This window comes from Hyperolius riggenbachi, chromosome 1 (genome assembly GCF_040937935.1).
Source record: "Hyperolius riggenbachi isolate aHypRig1 chromosome 1, aHypRig1.pri, whole genome shotgun sequence".
Classification (NCBI taxonomy): domain Eukaryota; kingdom Metazoa; phylum Chordata; class Amphibia; order Anura; family Hyperoliidae; genus Hyperolius; species Hyperolius riggenbachi.
In genome coordinates, this window is record NC_090646.1 from 385,917,523 (window position 1) to 385,941,316 (window position 23,794).

Sequence of the window (23,794 nt, forward strand, 5' to 3'; positions counted from 1 at the left end):
CAGATACCACAAGATACCTTCTGGGGTCCATGCTGTTTTGGCTGTGACACAGAAACCTATACAATAGAAAGGATGCCTGTTTGTGTATCTGTCTAAACAGGATACATGTCAGTGAATTAAAATTGTGGGGATTTTTTAATTTTTTTTAATTTTTCACACACAACCTCTATGTTTGCCCCTACTCTCAATGAGTAAAATGCTTTGTTTTTCAAGCCAATACATGAGCACAAAGGGGAGGCCAATATTTCCACATGTACTTCTTTAAATCCTCCATAAAAGAAAACAATACAAAATCACCAGGTGAAAAATACACACTTTTGGGCGACATGCAGATTAATGACCTCAGCTACAGCATGCCTCAGCACAGGAATAATTGGCTCTGTAGGGAGAAAGTAGGCTACTGTGCTTTTGTGATTTTCCTCATCCAAACCTATAATCCAAGGCTTGACAATAAGCAAAATATATTACTATTATTATTGATTTATATAGGACATCTTCTGTGGTGCTGTACAATAGACAATACTTACTGTTGCATGAACAATGAGGGGAAAAAGAAAGTACTAGTAAACAAGCAAACAGCTTAAAGTAAACTTGAACCAAGTAACATTATACACATAAAGCCCCATCTACACAATACGATTCTTTGTACGATTCAATTACGATTCTATTTACGATCTGATTAAATCCGACATGTCCGATCAGGACTCGATTCGATTTGCCATTGTTTTGCAATACCAAATCGAATTGAATCGAATCCTGATCGGACATGATCGTAAATAGAATCGTACAAAGAATCGTATCGTGTAGATTGGGCTTAACACATAATGTACCTGCAAATAAATATTACATACTTGCCTTGCTGGCAGTTCCTCTCAGAAGCTCACTAGTTGCTTTAAACAAGGATTCCTTCTAGTTCTGACAAGATTTTGTCAGAACTGAAGTATATCAGTATGCTGGCAGTTATAACTGATGTGCAAGGTAATGTCTATGTTTCCCTATGGCTCAAGTAGGCAATATTACAGTTTAACCTCCCTAGCGTTCTGGACGAGCTAAGCTCGTCTAGAGACGCCGGAGGCCACGGCTCAGGTCCTGCTGGGCCAATTTGAATAATTATTTTTTTTTGAAACACGCAGCTAGCACTTTGCTAGCTGCGTGTTTCTCTGATCGCCGCCGATCCCCATTGCATAATAGGGCCCCCCCAGACCCCGTGCGCAGCCTGGCCAATCAGTGCTGAGGGGTGGATCGGGACTCCCTATGACGTCATTCAGTTTGTCACCATGGCGACGGGAAAAGCCCTCAAGGTAATCCCATTCAGAACGGGATTTCCTGGTGGGCATAGGCGCCAGCGGCGATCGGAAGGGTGGGTGGGAATCGGAAGGGAGTATCATGTAGCTAGCGCTAGGCTAGCTACATGATTTAAAAAAAAAAAAATAATAATTAGGTATAAAAAACCATGCGCAGCCGAGCGGCTGCGCATAATCAGATCGCCCAGCAGGTTAAAAAAAAAGTCCATTGAACACAGGACACGGGAGAGTAGAAAGATTGATGAGTAGACTATGCGGGAGGCTAGTATGACGTGTGTATGCTTATATTTACTTATAAATTTCTTTAACATGTTCACAGCATATTGAGGCTACAGAGAACTACTGAAACAGCTTTTGTGCCTCTGAATAAACTGCACAATACAGATATGATATATTTTCATATAGCTCTATCATACTATCATGCAATATATACTGTATATTCTGGCGTATACGTTTTTTAACCCTTGTTAATTTTCTTGAAAAGTCGGCAGAATGTCATTGATGCCGGGTGATATGCGATACTGATATGTGATGCGCGTACGAGACATGCTGAGGTTTACGTGCTGCTGATACGTGATGCACATGCACAATATGTTGATGTTTAATTACCGATGCTGGAGAGTTGCAAGATGGCGGTTGCCGCATATGCTGGGGAAAACTCACCGCTCAAGTTGCAAAATCTTGGGCGCCCAGGGTATGGAAGAAAGAGATCGTGCTGTGCCCATAAAACACGCCTCTTACAACCTCCCACCCTATCTTGTTACCGCCTCTCTTTGCTGAGACCTGTAGTGAAGCAGCGCAGGGGCACATGTGCGAGATATGAGAGGCAGAGAAGGAGGTAAATAGGATACTAGGGTGGGCCAGACTGGTGAAAGAGGCATGTTTTATGGGCACAGCATGACCTATTCTTCCTTACCGCTCTGATAAAATGGCAGACAAGGAGAGCTGACCAATCCAACCAGTCAATCGCCTGTGTACTTTATATACTGGATACCACATACCGTACAGTACAGCACCATTATCTGTTCATACATAGCACCAGTATATGATTTTATTTTTATTTGGTGTGCGTTGGAAGAGGGGTAGTCTTATACAGCGAGTTTATCCCAAACTCTATATTTTAACTGGAAAAGTTTGGGGGGGTTATCTTATACGCCGGAATATACGGTACATTCTTAAACATTCTTTTTTTTTCATTGACCAAAAGGTTTATTGAGTATAAAAAAGGGTAATACATAGTGTACAAATTGAATATGTAAAGAATACAATAGGTAATAATACAATGCCAGATTATTCTTAAACATTCTTAAACATTAGGTAAGAGCAATTATTATTTGATAACACACTATTTTAGTTCTGTGCTATATCCCCCCAATACAATATCTATAATACAGTGCAACATACAGTGCAATATACTCCTGAGTAAATGTTCACTAAGGAGTCAATTCATCAAGGCTGTTGATAAAAAAAAACAAAAAACAGGAAAATACAGCATTCGGTATTTTATACTTTTGTGTGCATATTCATTAATATTTTCAGGTGCGGTAGAAGCCCATTGTCGGTAACAACAGAAGAGTGTGAGTTGTCTGTGTTGTTACATTCTATGCTGTTCTCCGTGCAGAGACAGCATTACAATCCCTTTAGATGTACATGTTAGATTTAGAGCAAGTAGAGACAGTAAATCTGTCTATTAGTCTCCATTAGTCTTTCTTAACATTTTATTTCTTTGCCACAGCTAAGATGAACTTCCAGGAGACTTTACACATGCCCTGCTTAGGCGATTTCCCCACTAGTTCCTCTGCATCTTCAAACACGGACCTAAGAGGTTAAACTGCGGAAGGTAGGCAGGGGAAGACTCTTGTTCTGATATCTCTGCTTGCTGCCTGGGGGTAAAAACGCTGGACCCACCGGAGAAGGCTTGAGGTCCAATTAAAGGGGCGTGCAGAAGACAGGGGCTGTTTCTGTTGGTTTCTGCTCCTGCCAGTCATAGGTAATCGTCCCTGCTTCTGTGAGTTTTGTGAGTCCTGCACTGAGTTCACCAGATAAGAACTGTCGGTAATTATAGAGGGCTTTAGCGCATGCTGTAACCTTGATGAATTGACATTTACTGACATTTGTTGAGGTGTTTACCGCACAAGTCTGTAATTTACCTCACTGCTCGGTAATTTCAGCTTGTTATGCGGTAACAGCCTTGAACAATTGACACTTTACTAAGCGTTCGGTAAAACCTGCTGTTTTCAGCATTACTGAATGCGGTAATGCTTGGTAAATTGACCCCCAAGACACTTATTCAATGAGAGTTGAAGACAAAAGGCCTTGGTGGGCATGAAGTATCCAATGCATCCTTTAGCATCTTGGCCTTTAAAATTATTCTTTGAGTGGAGAAGTGGTTGACAACTTATTAGCTACAGTGCACTTCAAGTGCAGCACTAGACTTGGCCATAGAGATGGATTCCGCCCTTGTTATAAAACTATGGCTTGGAAACTGTATAAGCAGCCCGAGGCGCCAAAAGGATAAAATATTCTAAAATGTTTGAGTATTGTACATATTCAAACACACATGAGTATTGTGCATATTCAAAAAAACAAACATGTATTTATATACTCCAGAAAGTGCACTTTCTGGAGTATATACAGTAAATCAATTTTTGTTGTGTTGAATATACACAACACTCGTGTGTGTCTGCTTGGGGGAGTCCACCTCTGCCTCCTCTCATTTTAAACAGTTTAGAATATTTTATCCTTTTGGCGCCTCTGTCTGCTTATACAGTTCCTGAGTCCACCCTTGGTGTTGCCCCTTATTTCCTATCTACAGAAAGAAACTTCTTAATCCTGAGTGGGGACAGGTCTAATCTCCTCACCTGCTGATATAGTGGTTACCTGGACAGTAACCCATGTTTGTAAGTATAAATAGATACTTATATCCCCATACCAGTACATACTACACTATATTGGGCTCTCAGTGTCTCTATTCTGTGTTGGAAATCTTAAAGTTCCCCTTTATGTAGTTACCGGTATCATGGCCTGTATATCAAGTATTCAGATGACAGCAGAGATTTCTGATGACAGACAAATTAGTGGCTAGGTCTGTATGCATGTTTATTATGGCTCTGTACAAATTAACAAGTTGACACATCATTGCATTCCAGCGGTTCTGGAGGTGTGTTTAGCTTCTAAAGGCAACATCGGCTAATTTGCATATATTCAGCAGTGATGCACTGGGAGACATCTCAAGCTCACTCCAACCTGAATTATCGCAAATTCTTTCTGTTTTAAGATAGCAAACTCTTGTTTTCCTTATTACATAAAAAACTGCAATTTACCAAAGAGAAATATTCACTGTAAGTTGCAAGACAGTACAAAGAGTATAGGGGCTATGGACACCATTGTTTTATAGAGCTGCATATTACCAATACAAATCAACAACATGTGGATATCAACTAAGGGTCTTGTGCTGCGCTGGTTTCCGAATGAGGCATTTGTGCTGTAGGGATAATCACAAATATGCAAATTATTCCGAGTTGATGCAAATGCATGCAGCTTTTTATGCAAATGTATGCAGAATGCTAATGGACCAATCAATTTAAACCTGAATTTAAATTAATTGATCCATTTTCCAAACTGCATACATTTGCATAAAAATCTGCATAATTTCAGAAGAATTTGCATCTCATTGATCATCCCTACTGTGCTGCTATGAAGCAATAGGGATTCAGATGCGTGTTACAGAAAAATGCTGCATGCTGTCCAGAATCACACCGGCATGTGATTTGAATGGCAAGCCTATTATCTTAGCAGGCAGTGTTTCCCCATCTGGCTTGCATGTGTGGAAACGCTGCATATACAGAGGTAGTGGAAACAGGCCCTTAGGGCCCACTTTCACTGGGCTGCTGCATCTATTTCCAAAACTGATACAGCATCCATGTTGATGCAAATTCACATCTGTATCCCTCTGCTGTGAGGATTCAGATGTGTGCTGTGGAAAACTGCAACATGCATCATTTTTATCTTTGCCCGCACATGATTCGGATGCATGCTATTGATTTCAAATAGGCTGCGATTCCATATCTGAAATTGCATGCAGAAAACAGCCGCGATTCATGGCTAGTGGAAATAGACCCTTATTCATGAAATGCACAGCAATCCATTGAAGCTACACAGCAAATATAGGAGGGGCAAATGCAGCATTGGAGCTGCATCAGGGTGTAGGTAGTAGAAATAAAGATCATATTTATTAACATTGATATATCAACAAGGAATTTTAACAGACTTTTTGAGTCCAGGCCTGAATACCAGAAAAATCCAGGTTTCGGATATTTCCCTGTGTGTGTAAAACAAAGACAGAAACCATTTACAGAAACCATTTCCCCCCTTATAAATACTACTGTACAAAAGTAGAACTCCCTTTCACATCTGAAAACTGAAATATTAAAATAACAGGTTAATACTTACTCACTGCTTAATATCAATAATGCGTGCAATGCATTTCTTCTTTTTTGTGGTAAGATTTACTTCTGAAAATTTATGTTCAGTGGACAAAGCAGTTTAGGCACATCACTGGATGCTTTGTATGTTTCTGATTTGTAAGTTATTTATGCTTGGCAAAGCATCAAATACGCCAAAAACAGTGAAATGCTGCGTGAACAAAGAGCATCAGAGCAACATACAAATAGTTCAAAGAAACTTGTAAGAAGCTCACGAGCAGCTTTTATCCCAGAACAATGACTAGGTTTAAGACTATAGGCAATATATATCTCTTGCTAGCAGCTGGGACAGTGTGTGTGACATTGTTTCTACAGGGGTTGTTTCTACAGGGATGAATGATATCAACTTCTACATGTAACGCTCTTTAATTTCCCTACTTCCCCCATCCTTCTGGACACAACAGCCCAATTATCTCTTCTGATATAAAGATAGTCAAAGGAAAGGAGGGTTGATCAGGTGTCATGATGTTGGGGCAAGAGATATTTTCTATGCTGTTATCAGTCTGATCATACATAGCAGATTGGGTGCAGATCGGTGCATGCTAGGGAACAACTAGAACCAAACAGTGAACAGTTGCCACCATCCTGGAAACATGATAATATCTATGGTGCAACCAGAAATATCAGTTTCATAAAAGGGGCTTCTGGGTGATGCTTCTTGAGGTCACAGTTTTGTGCTTCAGTGGCGTAAGTGGCGTATTTATAAGGGTGCAGGCATGGCTTGTGCCATGGGCACCATGCCTGCACCCCTTCTCCTGCTTGTGTGTGGAGGCGCCCGCATCCCCAAAACCAGACCTCACATTAGCGGCATAATGGAAGAGGGGCCGGTTTAACAGGCATCGCTCAGTAACCTTCCCACGCCCTGACACTATACTTGAAGGCAACCGGATGTTAGGAACATCTTAATTGCCTGCTGGCTGATGCGCTTTGCCCCTCCTCTTCTACTCCGCAGGCTGCAGAGTGTGTCCCCCTCCTATCGTGCAGGGAAGCAGTTTTAGTGGTGTCGGTCCGCTATCCGCCCAGTGCACTGTACGAATGTTTACCCAGATACGCCACTGTTGTGCTTAGAAAGGTCCATGGGTAACCGCTTGTGGACGCAAGCTATTGAAATCTACGTCCTGCTTGGAACATCTTATTCCTGGCCAGGGCACAGATTTCAGTCTCCTCTGCTGCTACAGCTGAGCTCTGTGCACCAATCAGGAGCCAATTACATTTACTTAGAGCCAGCATGTCAATAAAGGGTTAAACTATGTACCACAAGGCCCATGGAAAAATGTTGATGGCTTATCGACAGCCCTAAAGCAACAAAACCCTCCCTTTTCCCTCTGCTATAAATGTGAGTGGAATTGGCAATATACAGTCATATCCAAAGTACAGTGTAAACAAAAGCAGAACAGTCATGCAAGTATAAATTTACCCCAACACTACATCTGCATTTATCCAGAGCCTTTTTCAATCTCATGCTGTGCCCATCTAAACTCCAATGCAAAGCAGTGAGGTGGTGTAGAGGTTAGCACTCTCCTCTTGCAGCGCTAGGTCCCTGGTTCGAATCCCAGCCAAGTCAACATCTGCAAGGAGGTTGTATGTTCTCCCCATGTCTGTGTGGGTTTCCTCCGTGCACTCCAGCTTCCTCCCACATCCCAAAAACATACAGATAAGTTAATTGGCTTCCCCCTAAATTGGCCCTAGACTACGATACATACACTACACGATACATACATAGACACACAACTATAGCAGGGACTAGATTGTGAACCCCTCTGAGGGACAGTTTGTAACGATTGGCCACGCAGATCGTGGTCGTGACTGGAACCAGACTGGCAGATCCACGATCTCTGCATGGCAATTGTTTTGGTTTTAAACAAAACTGGAAGATCACAATTGAAATACTGACGTCTGCACAACAGAGTAGAATAATGAATGTGTTTTATTTACAATAATGCAAAGTGTACAAATACAGATCACCATACACATACAATCGTACAATCAAACAACACGTGGTGCACCACAAATACCAGAATCCTGACTATCTATCTATACCAGGGGGCCCCAAAGGTTTTGGGTCGAGGGCCGGGTCAACATACATCAGACTGCTGGGGGGCCGGAGTATACATAAAATGATGTAGAAGTCTTGGCGGGCCAGACAGTGAAGTATACCCAGGTGTCAACCTGCAGTCCAATTGGACAGCAGTGTCACCTGATGTGGAATTTGATTGGATGTGGATAGATGGTGCCAGCACTGCTATTCTATATGCAGACCACCAATGTTTAAAGATGTAGCTGACCGCATCTGTAAGTAATACATTTTGTGTGTGGGGGGCCAGTAAAAAAGCCTCAGGGGGCCACATTCGGCCCACGGGCCTTAGTTTGAGGACCGCTGATCTATACCAATATATACAGCAACAGACAGAATATTTACAACAGTGCATAATCCGAATCATCATACATAAAGGGAAGTCATAAAAGCAGGAGTCAAACCAAGAGATCAGCATCAGGTAATAATGTCAGACAGAGAGTGGTCAGGTTAGCAAAGATCGATACCAGGAATTCAGAGTAATACAAGGCAAGGCAGGAACTAGGAAACACAGGATCAAAGGCCAGAGTCACAACTGCAGCAAGAACACGAACGGAATGACCTACCAATGTGCTGCTAACAAGTCCATCCTTTTATGCAGCACATTGTTCAGGTGACTGGCCAGAATCTTTCACAGTTCCATCTGCTGGTGAGCCAAGGAATTGCACCGCTCCCAGCAATATGAGAGCCATCTGCTGGTAGACAGCGGAAGTCCACCTCAAGTTCCTCAGTGCCGCTACCAGCAGGATGACACAGGCACAGATCATTTCACTGACACAGTTAGTGACAACTTACTCTGTGCAGCACTGTGTAATATGTTGGTGCTATATAAATTCTTAAATAAATAAATAAATAAATAAAGCTCAGCAATATTCTCTAATAATATATATACAGGTCCTTCTAAAAAAAAATTAGCATATTGTGATAAAGTTCATTATTTTCTGTAATGTACTGATAAACATTAGACTTTCATATATTTTAGATTCATTACACACAACTGAAGTAGTTCAAGCCTTTTATTGTTTTAATGTTAATGATTTTGGCATACAGCTCATGAAAACCCAAAATTCCTATCTCAAAAAATTAGCATATCATGAAAAGGTTCTCTAAATGAGCTATTAACCTAATCATCTGACTCAACTAATTAACTCTAAACACCTGCAAAAGATTCCTGAGGCTTTTAAAAACTCCCAGCCTGGTTCATTACTCAAAACCGCAATCATGGGTAAGACTGCCGACCTGACTGCTGTCCAGAAGGCCATCATTGACACCCTCAAGCAAGAGGGTAAGACACAGAAAGAAATGTATGAACGAATAGGCTGTTCCCAGAGTGCTGTATCAAGGCACCTCAGTGGGAAGTCTGTGGGAAGGAAAAAGTGTAGCAGAAAACGCTGCACAATGAGAAGAGGTGACCGGACCCTGAGAAGGATTGTGGAGAAGGACCAACTCCAGACCTTGGGGGACCTGCGGAAGCAGTGGACTGAGTCTGGAGTAGAAACATCCAGAGCCACCATGTACAGGCGTGTGCAGGAAATGGGCTACAGGTGCCGCATTCCTCAGGTCAAGCCACTTTTGAACCAGAAAGAGGCAGAAGCGCCTGACCTGGGCTACAGAGAAGCAGCACTGGACTGTTGCTCAGTGGTCCAAAGTACTTTTTTCGGATGAAAGCAACTTTTGCATGTCATTCGGAAATCAAGGTGCCAGAGTCCGGATGAAGACTGGGGAGAGGGAAATGCCAAAAGGCCTGAAGTCCAGTGTCAAGTACCCACAGTCAGTGATGGTCTGGGGTGCCATGTTAGCTGCTGGTGTTGGTCCGCTGTATTTTATCAAGGGCAGGGTCAATGCAGCTAGCTATCAGGAGATTCTGGAGCACTTCATGCTTCCATCTGCTGAAAAGCTTTATGGAGATGAAGATTTCATTTTTCAGCACGACCAGGCACCTGCTCACAGTGCCAAAACCACTGGTAAATGGTTTACTGACCATGGTATTACTGTGCTCAATTGGCCTGCCAACTCTCCTGAATCAGAATCAATTTTATTTCTACAAGTAAGTTTGCACCAACAAGGAATTTGTCTTGGCAGTTGCTTAACAAACGCAAACAAAAACATTACAAGGACAGACAGTGTGTATATTACAAGTCAGGGACATTTATGCAAGTATAGTGGCAGTAAGCAATGTGAGAATTGTTCATTTACAGTTCTGTGCTGATTACTATCAAGTCCTAGCAGCTCTAACGTGGTTCAGCATTAAGTATGGCTACTGCTTGAGGAAAAAAGCTGTTCCTGTGTCTGGAGGTTTTGGTAGCGATTGACCGGAATCTTACTCCTGAAGGCTGCGCTGGAAGATGGAGTGAGCTGGGTGAGAGGGGTCAGAGGCAATTTTGGTTTCTCTCTTTCTGCACCTGCTAGTGTAAAGATCCTGCAGGGAAGGTAAGCTACAGCCAATTATCCTTTCCGCTGTTCGGATGATGCGCTGCAGCCTCCCCTTTTCTAATGCTGAGCAGGAGCTGAACCATACAGTCGTAGATGATGTTATGGTGGATTCAATAATCGCAGTGTAGAACTGCACCATTAAATTTTGAGGTAGGCCAAACGTTTTCAGCTGCCGTAGATGGTACATCCTCTGTTGCGCTTTCTTGACAATAGTGGCCGTATTGTTATCCCATTTTAGGTTGTGTGAGATCGTGGACCCAAGAAACTTGAATGACTCTACCTGGGTTATTGTGGATTCATTTATGGTTAAGGGGAGGTGCTGGGGGGAGATCTCCTAAAGTCTATTATCATCTCCATGGTTTTGACAGCATTTAGTTCCAAGTTGTTGCTGCTGCACCAGGAGGAAAGCTGTCCCACCACATGCCTGTATGCAGACTCATCCTCGTTTTGTATGAGACCAACTACTGTTGTGTCATCTGCAAACTTCAGAACCTTAACAGATGGATCTGTGGAGATGCAGTCATTGGTGTACAGCGAGTAGAGCAGTGGGGAAAGCACACAACCCTAGGGTGCACCAGTACTGACGGTCAGAGAGCTTGATGTGTGTTAACCAAGTCTAAGGGCCCATTTCCACTATCGCGAATTCGCATGCGTTTTTCGCATGCAAATTCGCATAGCAATACGAGTGAATGGGACTGTTTCCACTTGTCAGGATTACTTTGCGTTTTTCTGTGCAGAAAAAATTTGCATGGCAGAGCCATCAGAATTCGCATACCGCTATGCGAATCGCATACAATGTATTTAATAGGAAATTTGCATGCGGTTTGGGTATGCGAATTTTCATACGAATTCGCATAGAAACAATGGAAAATCACACCAGCACTGCCATGGTTAAATTCACATACATCGTCATCCATGCGAATTCGCATGAAAGTCACATGAAAATTCGCATTGACCCGCATGCGAATTTTTACCGCGGTGATTCGCACCGCACAAGTGAAAATGCAGCCTCACACGCTGTCTCCTATCGGTTAGGAAAACGGTTATCTATTTGCAGATGGATTCAGGTATGTGTAGCTGGGAGAGCTTGCTGTGTAGCAGAGATGGCATTATGGTATTAAATGCAGAGCTGTAATCTATAAATAAAATCCTGGTGTAGGTTCTTAGGGTGTCTAGATGCTGTAGTACATAATGCATACACATGTTCACAGCATCATCTGCAGGTCTATTAGGCCTGTAGGCAAATTGCAGAGAGTCCAGCAGGGGATCTGTGATAGATTTCAGATAACAACAGGCCTGTAATCATTTAAACATGTAGGTTTTGAATTTTTGACCTGACCTGAACCCCATAGAGAACCTGTGGGATATTGTGAAGAGAAAGTTGAGAGACGCAAGACCCAACACTCTGGATGAGCTTAAGGCCGCTATTGAAGCATCCTGGGCCTCCATCACACCTGAGCAGTGCCGCAGGCTGATTGCCTCAATGCCACGCCGCAGTGAAGCAGTCATTTCTGCAAAAGGATTCCCGACCAAGTTTTGAGCGCATAACTGAACATAATTATTTGAAGGTTGACTTTTTTTGTTTTAAAAACACTTTTCTATTATTGGTCGGATGAAATATGCAAATTTTTTGAGATAGGAAATTTTCATGAGCTGTATGCCAAAATCATTAATATTAAAACAATAAAAGGCTTGAACTACTTCAGTTGTGTGTAATGAATCTAAAATATATGAAAGTCTAATGTTTATCAGTACATTACAGAAAATGATGAACTTTATCACAATATGCTAATTTTTTGAGAAGGACCTGTATATATAATATTAGAGAATATTGCTGAGCTTTATTTATTTATGAATTTATATAGCACCAACATATTATGCAGTGCTGTACAGAGTAAGTTGTCACTAACTGTCCCTACCATAGTTGTGTGTCTATGTATGTATCGTGTAGTGTATGTATCGTAGTCTAGGGCCAATTTAGGTTGAAGCCAATTAACGTATCTGTGTGTATATGTATGTATATATATATATATATATATATATATATACATAGATAGATAGATAGATAGATAGATAGATAGATATAGATGTATATATATATATATATATATATATATATATATATATATATATATAGATATATATATATATATATATAGATATATATAGATATAGATATATATATATATATATCTATATATAGATATCTATATATATATATCTATATATAGATATCTATATATAGATATCTATATATAGATATCTATATATAGATATCTGTATATATATATCTATATATAGATATCTATATATATATATCTATATATCTATATCTATATACCTATATATATATATCTATATATATCTATATATATCTATATATATATATATCTATATCTATATCTATATATATATATACATACATACATATATACACACACACACACACAAATATTTGCAGTGCACAAAAGTTTTGTGGATTGCACATAAACTATTTTAGTGACAATGTTTTATTACCTGGCTTGCTGGGTTCATAATCCAGATTTTACTGTGTGCGTGTCAAATACAGCTTTGTCAGGCTGAACAGCAGTCTGTGACTGGTCACACTTCTACCCCATCCCATCAACATCTGAGTGACATAGTTAGGGAGGAGTTTGCAGGGGCACCATCTAGTTTTTGACTTTGAACACTGAACTGATCACCTTACTCTACTACTAACACAGTCGCATACATTCCTGTCTAGTTCTCTCTAAATAGAAAAAAGGTTTGTCAACACAGGTAGGACAAGGTGATAAGAAGGGTACATGCGGCTTTTAAGAAGACAATGGACATGGGGTAGTTAGGGTTCCCTTAGCAGGGAAGAACTGTAGTTGCAGTGATGGCCACGAGGTTTTTTTTCTTTTTCATCAGTGTGGGGAGTTAGGCTAAAGAGTGCGACATGTGATACAATTTTTAGATAACTTTTGAATTTAAGAATTACAATAAATTTCTCTGATGGATTGTAACATTTCAAAAATCAGTTGAAAATAGGGGTGTGATACATTGGTCTAACAACCTAATTATGAAAAAAAATGAAGAAGTTACTTAGGTCTATAAATAAAGAAATTGACAATCTACTCTAGTGGCGTAGTGGATAGCTCTCTTGCCTTGCAGCACTGGGTCCCTGGTTCGAATCTGTCTGCACAGAGTTTGGATGTTACCCCTGTGTCTGTGTGGGTTTCTGCCGGGCACTCCGGTTTCCTCCCAAAAACATACAGATCGGTTGATTGGCTTTCCCCTATGGACATATGACTATGGCAGGGATAAGATTGAGAGCTCTTCTGAGGGACAGTTGTTGACATGAATATGTATTCGATAAAGCACTGCGAAAGATGTCGGGGGTTTATAAATACTAAATAATAATAATCAGTTGGCAATTCCAGATGGCTGCTAGTCCCACTGTTTCAGGACTTAGCGGTATGGTAACTTAAAGGGAAAGCAGGCTTTGACTGACAAGGTTGCTATCCACTTACCATGCTTTGACTGGAAACCTTGGGGTAGATAGACATTATATGATGGAGACTCTTGTTGCAGCCTAAGGACCACGCTGCACAATCCAACAAAATTGGAAATAAAGAAGAGGAGGACCAGAAGTCAGAGGGAGTCTTCTTGGAGGCAAGTGTACTTTTTTTGTAATTTTTCTCTGGAGATGGACTTTAACACTGGTTAAGGGCTCTGCCTCACGGGAGACCAGGGTTTGAAACTCGGCTCTTCCTGTTCAGTAAGCCAGCACATATTCAGGAGGACACCTTGGGCAAGACTCCCTAACACTGCTACCGCCTATAGAGCAGTTCCTAGTGGCTGCAGCTCTGGCGCTTTGAGTCCTCCAGGAGAAAAGCGCAATATAAATGTTCTGTGTCTAAGCATATTTTAAAATTATTTAATTTGTTTCCACTTTAAACATTTACTGTAATTTTAATTTTTAGTGCAAAACCCCAAAACATATAAAACACACCCCCCTTACCTCCCTCTAAAAGTTGCTTTAGCAATATGTGCACATAATCCATTAAAGCCATTACCTTCTCAAATATTGTTACCATAATAAAATCAAAATATTAACGTTAGTTTAGCCAATGTATCTCAATCACCAACTAGAATAACATTTTTCCACCAGAAGAGAAAAGCAGGTTTTCTTCTGCTCCAAATAATAATGTAATTTAGCAATCTTGATATGCACTATTGGTTAATTTAAAGCTTGATTGTAGTGAGATGTTTGCTTTAAATGACTTGTTCCATCACATAACACAGGGACAAAAACGTAGGGAATAAAATATGTTATTAGTGAATAGCCAGCTGATATAAAGAGAAGGCCAATCATTAACAAAAACCCAGACACAGAGAAATGTTAAAGTCCTCTAATGTACTCACTGGCAGCCAGGGGAAATACATGGGTAACGTGCTCCTCTGTCAAGAAAGGCTATTAGCACAGTTAAATATACATGCACAGTGATCCTGCTGCTATAGCAGCAGTGTTTAAATGTAGGCAGCATTGTATCCCTGTGAGAGGCTGAGTCGTCACTGTGTATTATGTGCTCTATGTAAAGAACAGTGTGTGGGCAGCTCATGTGCTTCTGTTCTCATTGTAAGGTTAACAGATTTGCAGCCATAGCAAACCCTTGATGCGATGTTGGAAAAAAAAAAAATGAAACAAAGTGCATTAGGTAACCTAACACAGTGGAATGAAAAGCATGTGGTTTACAGTATCATTGCCAACATGAAAATAAATATACAGTTAGCTAATGTGTCAAGAAATAGTCTAATAAAACCTTACCTGATTATTATTTGTTTTTAATAACGTAGGTGGCTCATTTCGTAATGGTGAGGACACCGAACTGCTTTCACTATTGCTGCCATCACTGAGGCTGATTCTGTGAAAGAAGATATGGATCTGCTTTAGATAGATGCGGTTTGTATACTATATACCTGGAGAGCCATCTCCACCTTGTTCAAACAAGTGTAATGGAGTTTAAAAAAAAAAAAAGGAAAACAAGCTCTGAATACCAGGGCCGGTTCTAGCTACAATGTGGCCCTGGAGCAAACTTGGGGGCCCCTCTAGCACAGCCCCCCAGCAAATTCACCTGTGGGGGGTAGGTAGACACCTTGGGAGGCCCCCACAAGCCCTGGGGGCCCCCTTGGCCTCTATGGAAGCACCAGCCTTGCTGAATACCAAAGGCGTCTTTCCTCTTGTGATAACTGTATACATAGCTCTTCATATGTTTCTACTCAACATGAAGCCATAATATGATTTCCAGAGTAATATTTTTCACACCCAACCAACAATTAATATAGCTGGATAATACAAATTGTTAATACATTCATTACTGGAAAAAAATCTTTTTACATTTATTTTTCTCCTGTAGGATAAGTACCTAAAGGTGGCCACACACGATACAATAAAATGATCCGATTTGACAGTAATTCGATAAAAACGATCGGATCTCCCCAAAAAATTTAAAGCTTTTTTTTTTTCATTCGACTGGAAAATCCGATCGGATTTCCCGTTTTCTTCGATTTTTATCGATCTGGAATGCCCGTTATTTTTCTTTAATCTTTCTAAATATTGTATGGTGTGTGTTAGAGTGTCAATTAATTAATATATACAACCTAGCAATTTTGTCAGAGTTTCCAATCATTTTTATCATAATTGGGGAAAAATTTAACATACATGTGTGGTACATTGGTCATATTTTTGAAATGTAACAGTCAGAAAAATTGATCGCAATTCTTAAATTGAACAGATATTTAAAAAATTGTAGGGTGTGTGGCCACCTTAAGACTCCCTCCTTCCTTTACAACAGATCACCACCGTATCTGTATACCATGGATTATAGTGGGTTCTAATGCATACAGACACAGTAACTGTGTACTATGTTGGCCCCAGATAAAACCAGTGATCTATTCACACTGAGCAATAAAGACTACCATGTGAGATTTAAAAAAAACTTTAGTTTAACTGTAGAATCAGATTCTCTGTATTAAGGGTGACACACGAATTGGTTTCATAACCCAACTCAACAATAAACTATAGGGAAGTTTATTAGAAAGGAGGATTTATTAAAAACACAATAGCATCATTATTCAGGTGATTTCAGTGTCCAATAAGTAATTCTTTTTAATTATTTATTTATTGTATTTATAAAGCGCCAACATATTACACAGCGCTGAACATTAATTTAGGTTACAGACAATATTTAGGGGTGACATACAGCAATATGACAATACAGGAATACAAGAAAACCAGATCACACACCATAGTGTGAGTACAAGGTAATGCTTAGTCAGTCACTGGATGGAGCATGGAGATTAGGCAAGTTAGGTTCACTCAGATGCATAGCATGGGTTCACAGTAATGGAGGTGCAAGATCAGGTAGGACACAAAAGGAGGAGGACCCTGCCCAAAGGCTTACAATCTAGAGGGAGAGGTAAGGACACGAATGGTAGGGGACTAGAGTTCAGCTGTAGGTTTAGAGCACCTGTGAGGGGTAGTAGGCCAGAGTGAAAAGGTGAGTTTTGAGGGCTTTCTTGAAGATGTTGAAGGAGGGGGCTGCCCTAATGGGTGGAGGTAGGGAGTTCCATAGTGTTGGAGCAGCTCTTGAGAAGTCCTGGAGGCGTGCATGGGACTAGGTGATGCGGGGGGCGGTTAGGCGAAGTTCATTGGAAGAGCGGAGTGAGCGGCTAGGTGTGTACCTCTGAGTAAGATCGGAAATGTAGGTTGGACAGGTTTTGTGGACAGATTTGTAGGTCAGACACAGTATCTTGAATCTGATTCTGGACTGGATAGGAAGCCAGTGGAGGGATTCTAGGAGGGGATCTGCCGTGGTGGAGCGATGGGAGCAGTGGATAATTCTGGCTGCCGCATTCATGATGGACTGCAGTGGGGCTGTTCGGGTCATAGGGAGACCAGACAGCAGGGCATTGCAGTAGTCAAGGTGGGAAATTATGAGGGCATGGATGAGGAGTTTGGCGGTGGCAGAGGTCAGGAAAGGGCGAATCTTACAGATGTTACGAAGGTGGAAGTTTCAGGACTTTGTGAGATTTTGGATGTGGGAAGTGAAGGAGAGTGCGGAGTCCAGGGTGACACCCAGACAGCGGGCTTGAGAGGTAGGGCGAATGGTAGTGTGGTTAACAGTGACATGCACATCTGGGAGGTTCGTGGATGGCCGGGGTGGGAAGATCATAAATTCCGTTTTGTCTAGATTTAGTTTCAGGAACCTAGCGGACATCCAGAAGGAGATGGCTGATAGGCAGGAGGAGACCTTGTCCATGGTAGTGGTGGATATGTCAGGGGTGTGGAGGTAGATCTGGGTGTCATCTGCATACAGATAATAGTTAAAACCCATGGAGGAGATAACCTTGCCAATGGAGGATGTGTATAGGGTGAACAGTAGTGGGCCAAGGACCGAACCTTGGGGGACTCCCACCGAGAGGTGGTTTGGGGTGGACGAGGACTCATTGAAGGCGGTCGTGAAGGAGCAGTTGGAGAGGTAGGATGAAAGCCAGGACAGGGCGAGATCGTGAATACCCAAGGACTAGAGGGACTGGAGGAGTAGGGGATGATCTACTAAATTAAACTTCAAAAGCCCATAAATTACAGAACAATGAAATGATAGGCCACTATCTGACTACCAACACAATCCCACTTCCAACAACAACAGTTATATATACACAGACATTCGTACAAATACCATGGACAGGATCCAGAGCATCGCTTTCATTGCTGCAACTAACCAGTGGAAGATTCAGCTACTGATCAAAACATTATTTACTTTCATACTGATGGAAATTCCAGAGGCCATCTGCAGCACATGATATATGTACCCATAGGAATAATTCTAGAGTAACTAGGAGCAGATTTTGCCTCAAGGTCAGCTGACCAGAATAAGCTTCAAAATAATCAATCTTATGTCATTAAAACAGGTTATTTTTAGTTTGTTTCAAGCACATACAACTGTTTTTAATGCAAATACATTCAATAAATGATGCACTGCTAATAAATGTACATAGATCAAGCGATATATGCGCTAATAATCCCAGTACAGGTCAGTGGGTGGTACAAAATCAGCGCTTGAAAAAACGGACAGCTTTGACTGGTGTTCATTCACAGGCATTGGACAAATGGGTTATACAGCTAGAAGGGAAATGTCTGCAATTATTCTCCAATTAAAGGAAATTGGAGAAATTGAGATGACGTAATAACATACCATTTACTTAGAGCAGTATAGTTAATGAAAGGTCTCTGTTGAGATTTTTATTTGCATTAGCAATAACAGAATTTCCTAATTAAATTATAAAAGTAAATAGTTTACATAATTAAACATATTACTCAAGTAGCCTTAAAAAAAAAATAGTATAGCATACTCTGCTATATTCTTGCTCAAGCAGGTCCACTTATATATGTAATCATGTTACAGGCTGTAGAGAAGTCCTCTTGAGAAAGCTATTGGCTCATTAACAGATTCCCACAGTAAACTTGATGCATGATATACCTGCGAGCTCGACTTCCTCCATGCATATGTATAGTCCTTTCGTTCTCAGAATCATTGTCATCAGCATCATCAGACTCTTCTTCATTGTCATCAGAATGCAAGTCTTTCATTATAGACCTTAGGGAGCCTGTACAAGACATAAAGAAATCTAGGCAAGTTAACATTTTGGAAAACTCTTCCTTTTTTTAATTTTAATTATTTAAAAAAATAAAAATACCGTATGTCCCATGGAAAGTTACCACCTCTTTGCATAATTAAACCAAACTTAACCCAAAATAACATGCTGTTTGCTATATTATTATGAATAGCACTACATTTAAGTTTAAAATCTTGTTTTGTAGTTTTGCGTGTATTGATATAGATATTATGCCTGAGTTACACTGGATGAGTTACTGTCAACTATAACACAATGGACAGCTGATGAGAAGGAATTTGCCACGTTTCTCTATTGGGTCAGTTTACAATCATGCGTAGAATCTTATAATGCATAGATGTAAACTGACCCATACAGAAACATGGAAAATCAATTCTAATCAAATGGCTGTTGTGTTATAGCGGACAGCAATTGATTCAGTGTAACCCAGCCCTGATGCTGCGAATACACGGTTTGTTTGTGCTTCAGATAGATGGCTCAATAGAAGATTTCCAACATGTCCGATCTCTCATTCGATCATTTCACAGCGCTCGATTTCTGATAGCAGTGAAAAAAAAGATAAGAAAAACGAGCGGAAGATAAGAGAATCGACTGCAGAATCAAGCAGCAACAACAATCGAGCGGAGAATTGAGCGGCAGAAACGAACTGTGTATTCCCAGCATAAGCCTGAACTGAGCACTTCAAAACCTAAAATCCGGAAATAATCATACCGCAAGGGAGGTTAAGGAACAGAAACAGAATAAGATATGTTCCCAACTACAAAATGTTAAACAGTGTCTGGCCCGCTAGTGTTTTCCCTGCAGGTGGCAGCAAGAGCTGTCACGAGACAGACTTCATGTAATACAATTTTTGTAAAAGAGTATTTGTCTCTTTATGGATCATCTTGCAATCAGTTGTAAATAATGGTTTGGACAAGAACAGCACCATAAACAAAATACAATCACACATCCAAATTATATCCAGGAAACTGAACAAGGAAAGCAGAAAAAAAAATGGAAGGTAAACGCTGAGAAGATTAAAATCCTTGTACCTGGGTGTTGTATGGGAAGACAACCTGAAAAGCTTAATATTTGAGGTATGAACGTCTAAATGTCAGTATTCACCAAGGTGCATGGAGACTGGCTGGCTAGCTTCTTGGTACTTTAGCACTACAGTGCCAACTAGGGCTCTATCTGCAAGAAGAATGTATGTTCTCTATATGCCTGAGTGCGTTTCCTCTCTGAGCATTCCACCTGTCTTTACTGCAAAAGTTTATTTCATATGGTAGAAGCGACATTAGAACCGCTCTGAGATTCAAATACTGTCTTAAGTAGTAATAATAACAATAAATTGCACTGTTTTATAAAGATGGTTTCCACAGTCTACCAATATCTATTGATCGATATTGTCTGTATTATCATTATGTACACCATTGTTTGTTTCTTGCTTGATACAGCGCCACAGAATATGTTGGTGCTTTATAAATCAATAATATTTTCTTACAGTTTTATTCCTCAGACCAAGCATATAACAGAAGAATGCACAAGTAACTCATGCATATACAGTAATACCGAGAATATCAAAATAAACATGAACATAATGCTTTTTCATATGTTTTTTTGTATTATTATTCTTACTTCTGTATTCAAATTCAAAATTAAACCACAGGAAAACACTTTTTTGTCAATCAAAAACTCTTCCATTTATACTTGTGTGTAACAATTATTTACACACTACTTTATGCAGGGTCTCCAGGTGTATCATGTATACAGATAAGGGAACTAGAGGCAATATAGTAATATAACAAATGAAGGACTGATGCTATGGGAATGCAGTCAGTGCATAAAAAAAATCAAGTCACCTACAGCAAAAGCATTGTGTTAATTTAAGTTCAATTGCGAGTTACAAAAAAAAAAAAATCAGGACAACAAATCAATTTGATTGCAGAGTTCTATGAAGCGGCAGCTTTTGTTTGCCCGTTTTTGATCTATTTAGTTTTAGGCAAGCCCCTTTGAGTTCAAGGTCAGATTCTGGTCAAGCAAGCACTTTTCTCAAATCTTAATGTGAGTTGCATGGTGCTGTCTTATCACTCCCACCGCCATTTAGGCCTTATTACTTTCAGCAAGCGAAAAGTTACAAACCAAAAACTAAAAAGCAAATGTGTAATGATTAGAAAAATCATATAATTTACTAGTAAAATACTCTAGTAGTAAATATTAGAAAGCTCATCTTTGGGAGCCCTGTCTGCTGGGTAGACCTACAGGTTTTGTATCTGAAGACAGTCCTGTTTCACCGCTGTTTAGCAATAAAATAAGAGCAGACTAATATACAGAAAGCTTATTACATGAACTTAAAAAACACCATTTTAAACTGGCCCAAAGCAGTACCTTTGGTTCTGCAACCTGTAAATAAAATCTGCTTTCAGTTCTCCAACAAATGATATTTTCCTTTTCCTCAGAACATGTAAAAATGGCTGCTTGCCATAATGCCTTTCATATTAAAATTTAATTAGGATTAAAGGAGATCCAGTTGCAAAGGAGCATTAGTAAGAATCTAAACTTCTAATGAGAAGGCCAAAAAGAAGCACCCTCCTAATCACACCCTCCTAATCAAACTTTATTGCAACAACCAATGAACTGCTTTGACAACCTCTTCAGAAGTGACAGCCTTCTTCATATCAGAGTGAAGAGTATCCTGTCAGCTGCCTGAGCTTATTACTGATAATATATGGTCAGTAATCTGCTGGATGTCCCAGGTCAGTAAAAAAAAAAAGAAAGAAAGAAAAGTGATTGTTATATGGTGGACACTATTAACCACTTCCCGACCGCCGTATGTACAATTGGCGGCCGGGAAGTGCACCCCGCAAGGACCGCCGTATTGACAATTGGCGGCGGTCCTTGTAGGGGCATGGGCGGAGCGATCGCGTCATCAGTGACGCGATCCTCCGCCTCCGCCTGGCGCCGCTCACCCGCCGCAACATCCCGCCGGCCATACGGAAGCGCCGGCGGGATGTTAACCCCGCGATCGCCGCATACAAAGTGTATAATACACTTTGTAATGTTTACAAAGTGTATTATACAGGCTGCCTCCTGCCCTGGTGGTCCCAGTGTCCGAGGGACCACCAGGGCAGGCTGCAGCCACCCTAGTCTGCACCAAGCACACTGATTTTTCCCCCCCCCTGCCCCAGATCGCCCACAGCACCCATCAGACCCCCCCCTGCCCACCCCCCAGACCCCTGTTTGCACCCAATCACCCCCCTAATCACCCATCAATCACTCCCTGTCACTATCTGTCAACGCTATTTTTTTTTTTATCCCCCACCCTGCTCCCTGCCCCCTCCTGATCACCCCCCACCCCTCAGATTCTCCCCAGACCCCCCCCCCAGACCACCCCCCCTGTTTACTGTATGCATCTATCCCCCTGATCACCTGTCAATCACCTGTCAATCACCCGTCAATCACCCGTCAATCACCCCCTGTCACTGCCACCCATCAGCCAGCCCCTAACCTGCCCCTTGCGGGCAATCTGATCACCCCCCCACACCAATAGATCGCCCGCAGATCCGACATCAGATCACCTCCCAAATCCATTGTTTACATCTATTCTCTCCTCTAAACACACACTAATTACCCATCAATCACCCATCAATCACCCCCTATCACCACCTGTCACTTTTACCTATCAGATCAGACCCTAATCTGCCCCTTGCGGGCACCCAATCACCCGCCCACACGCTCAGATTGCCCTCTGACCCCCCCTTATCAATTCACCAGTGCATTAATTACATCTGTTCTTCCCTGTAATAACCCACTGATCACCTGTCAATCACCTGCCAATCACCTATCACCCATCAATCACCCCCTGTCACTGCCACCCATCAATCAGCCCCTAACCTGCCCCTTGCGGGCAATCTGATCACCCACCCACACCATTAGATCGCCCGCAAACCCGCCGTCAGATTACCTCCCAAATGTATTGTTTACATCTGTTATCTTCTCTAAACACCCACTAATTACCCATCAATCACCCATCAATCACCCCCTATCACCACCTGTCACTGTTACCTATCAGATCAGACCCTAATCTGCCCCTTGCGGGCACCCAATCACCCGCCCACACGCTCAGATTGCCCTCAGACCCCCCCCTTATCAATTCGCCAGTGCATTAATTACATCTGTCCTTCCCTGTAATAACCCACTGACCACCTGTCAATCACCTGCCAATCACCTATCACCCATCAATCACCCCGTCACTGCCACCCAACAATCAGCCCCTAACCTGCCCCTTGCGGGCAATCTGATCACCCACCCACACCAATAGATCGCCCGCAGATCCGACATCAGATCACCACCCAAGCGCAGCGTTTACATCTATTCTCTCCTCTAAACACCCACTAATTACCCATCAATCACCCCCTATCACCACCTGTCACTGTTACCCATCAGATCAGACCCTAATCTGCCCCTTGCGGGCACCCAATCGCCCGCCTACACGCTCAGATTGCCCTCAGACCCCCCCTTATCAATTCGCCAGTGCAATATTTACATCTGTTCTCCCCTGTAATAACCCACTGATTACCTGTCAATCACCTATCAATCACCCATCAATCACCCCCTGTCACTGCCACCCATCAATCACCCCCTGTCACTTCCACCCATCAATCACCCGCTGTCACTGCCACCCATCAATCAGCCCCTAACCTGCCCCTTGCGGGCAAACTGATCACCCACCCACACCAATAGATCGCCCGCAGATCCGACATCAGATCACCACCCAAGCGCAGTGTTTCCATCTATTCTCTACCCTAAACACCCACTAATTACCCATCAATCACCCCCTG

General features: G+C 41.5%; 1 protein-coding gene across 8 annotated transcripts in view; it reads right to left on the reverse strand.

Moving 5' to 3' along the window:
• Positions 1-23,794, reverse strand: part of MLLT3 (MLLT3 super elongation complex subunit) — a 371,915-nt gene that overhangs the window by 33,757 nt on the left and 314,364 nt on the right. For 7 of the 8 annotated variants that reach the window (XM_068234412.1, XM_068234413.1, XM_068234411.1 and 4 more), the window contains 2 exons: positions 18,821-18,968; positions 15,106-15,202 (listed from right to left, as the gene is read on the reverse strand). In XM_068234412.1, coding sequence (XP_068090513.1) covers positions 15,106-15,202; positions 18,821-18,968 — 245 coding nt within the window. The remainder of the gene's footprint in view (positions 1-15,105; positions 15,203-18,820; positions 18,969-23,794) is intronic. The other variant, XM_068234407.1, reaches the window with a different exon arrangement.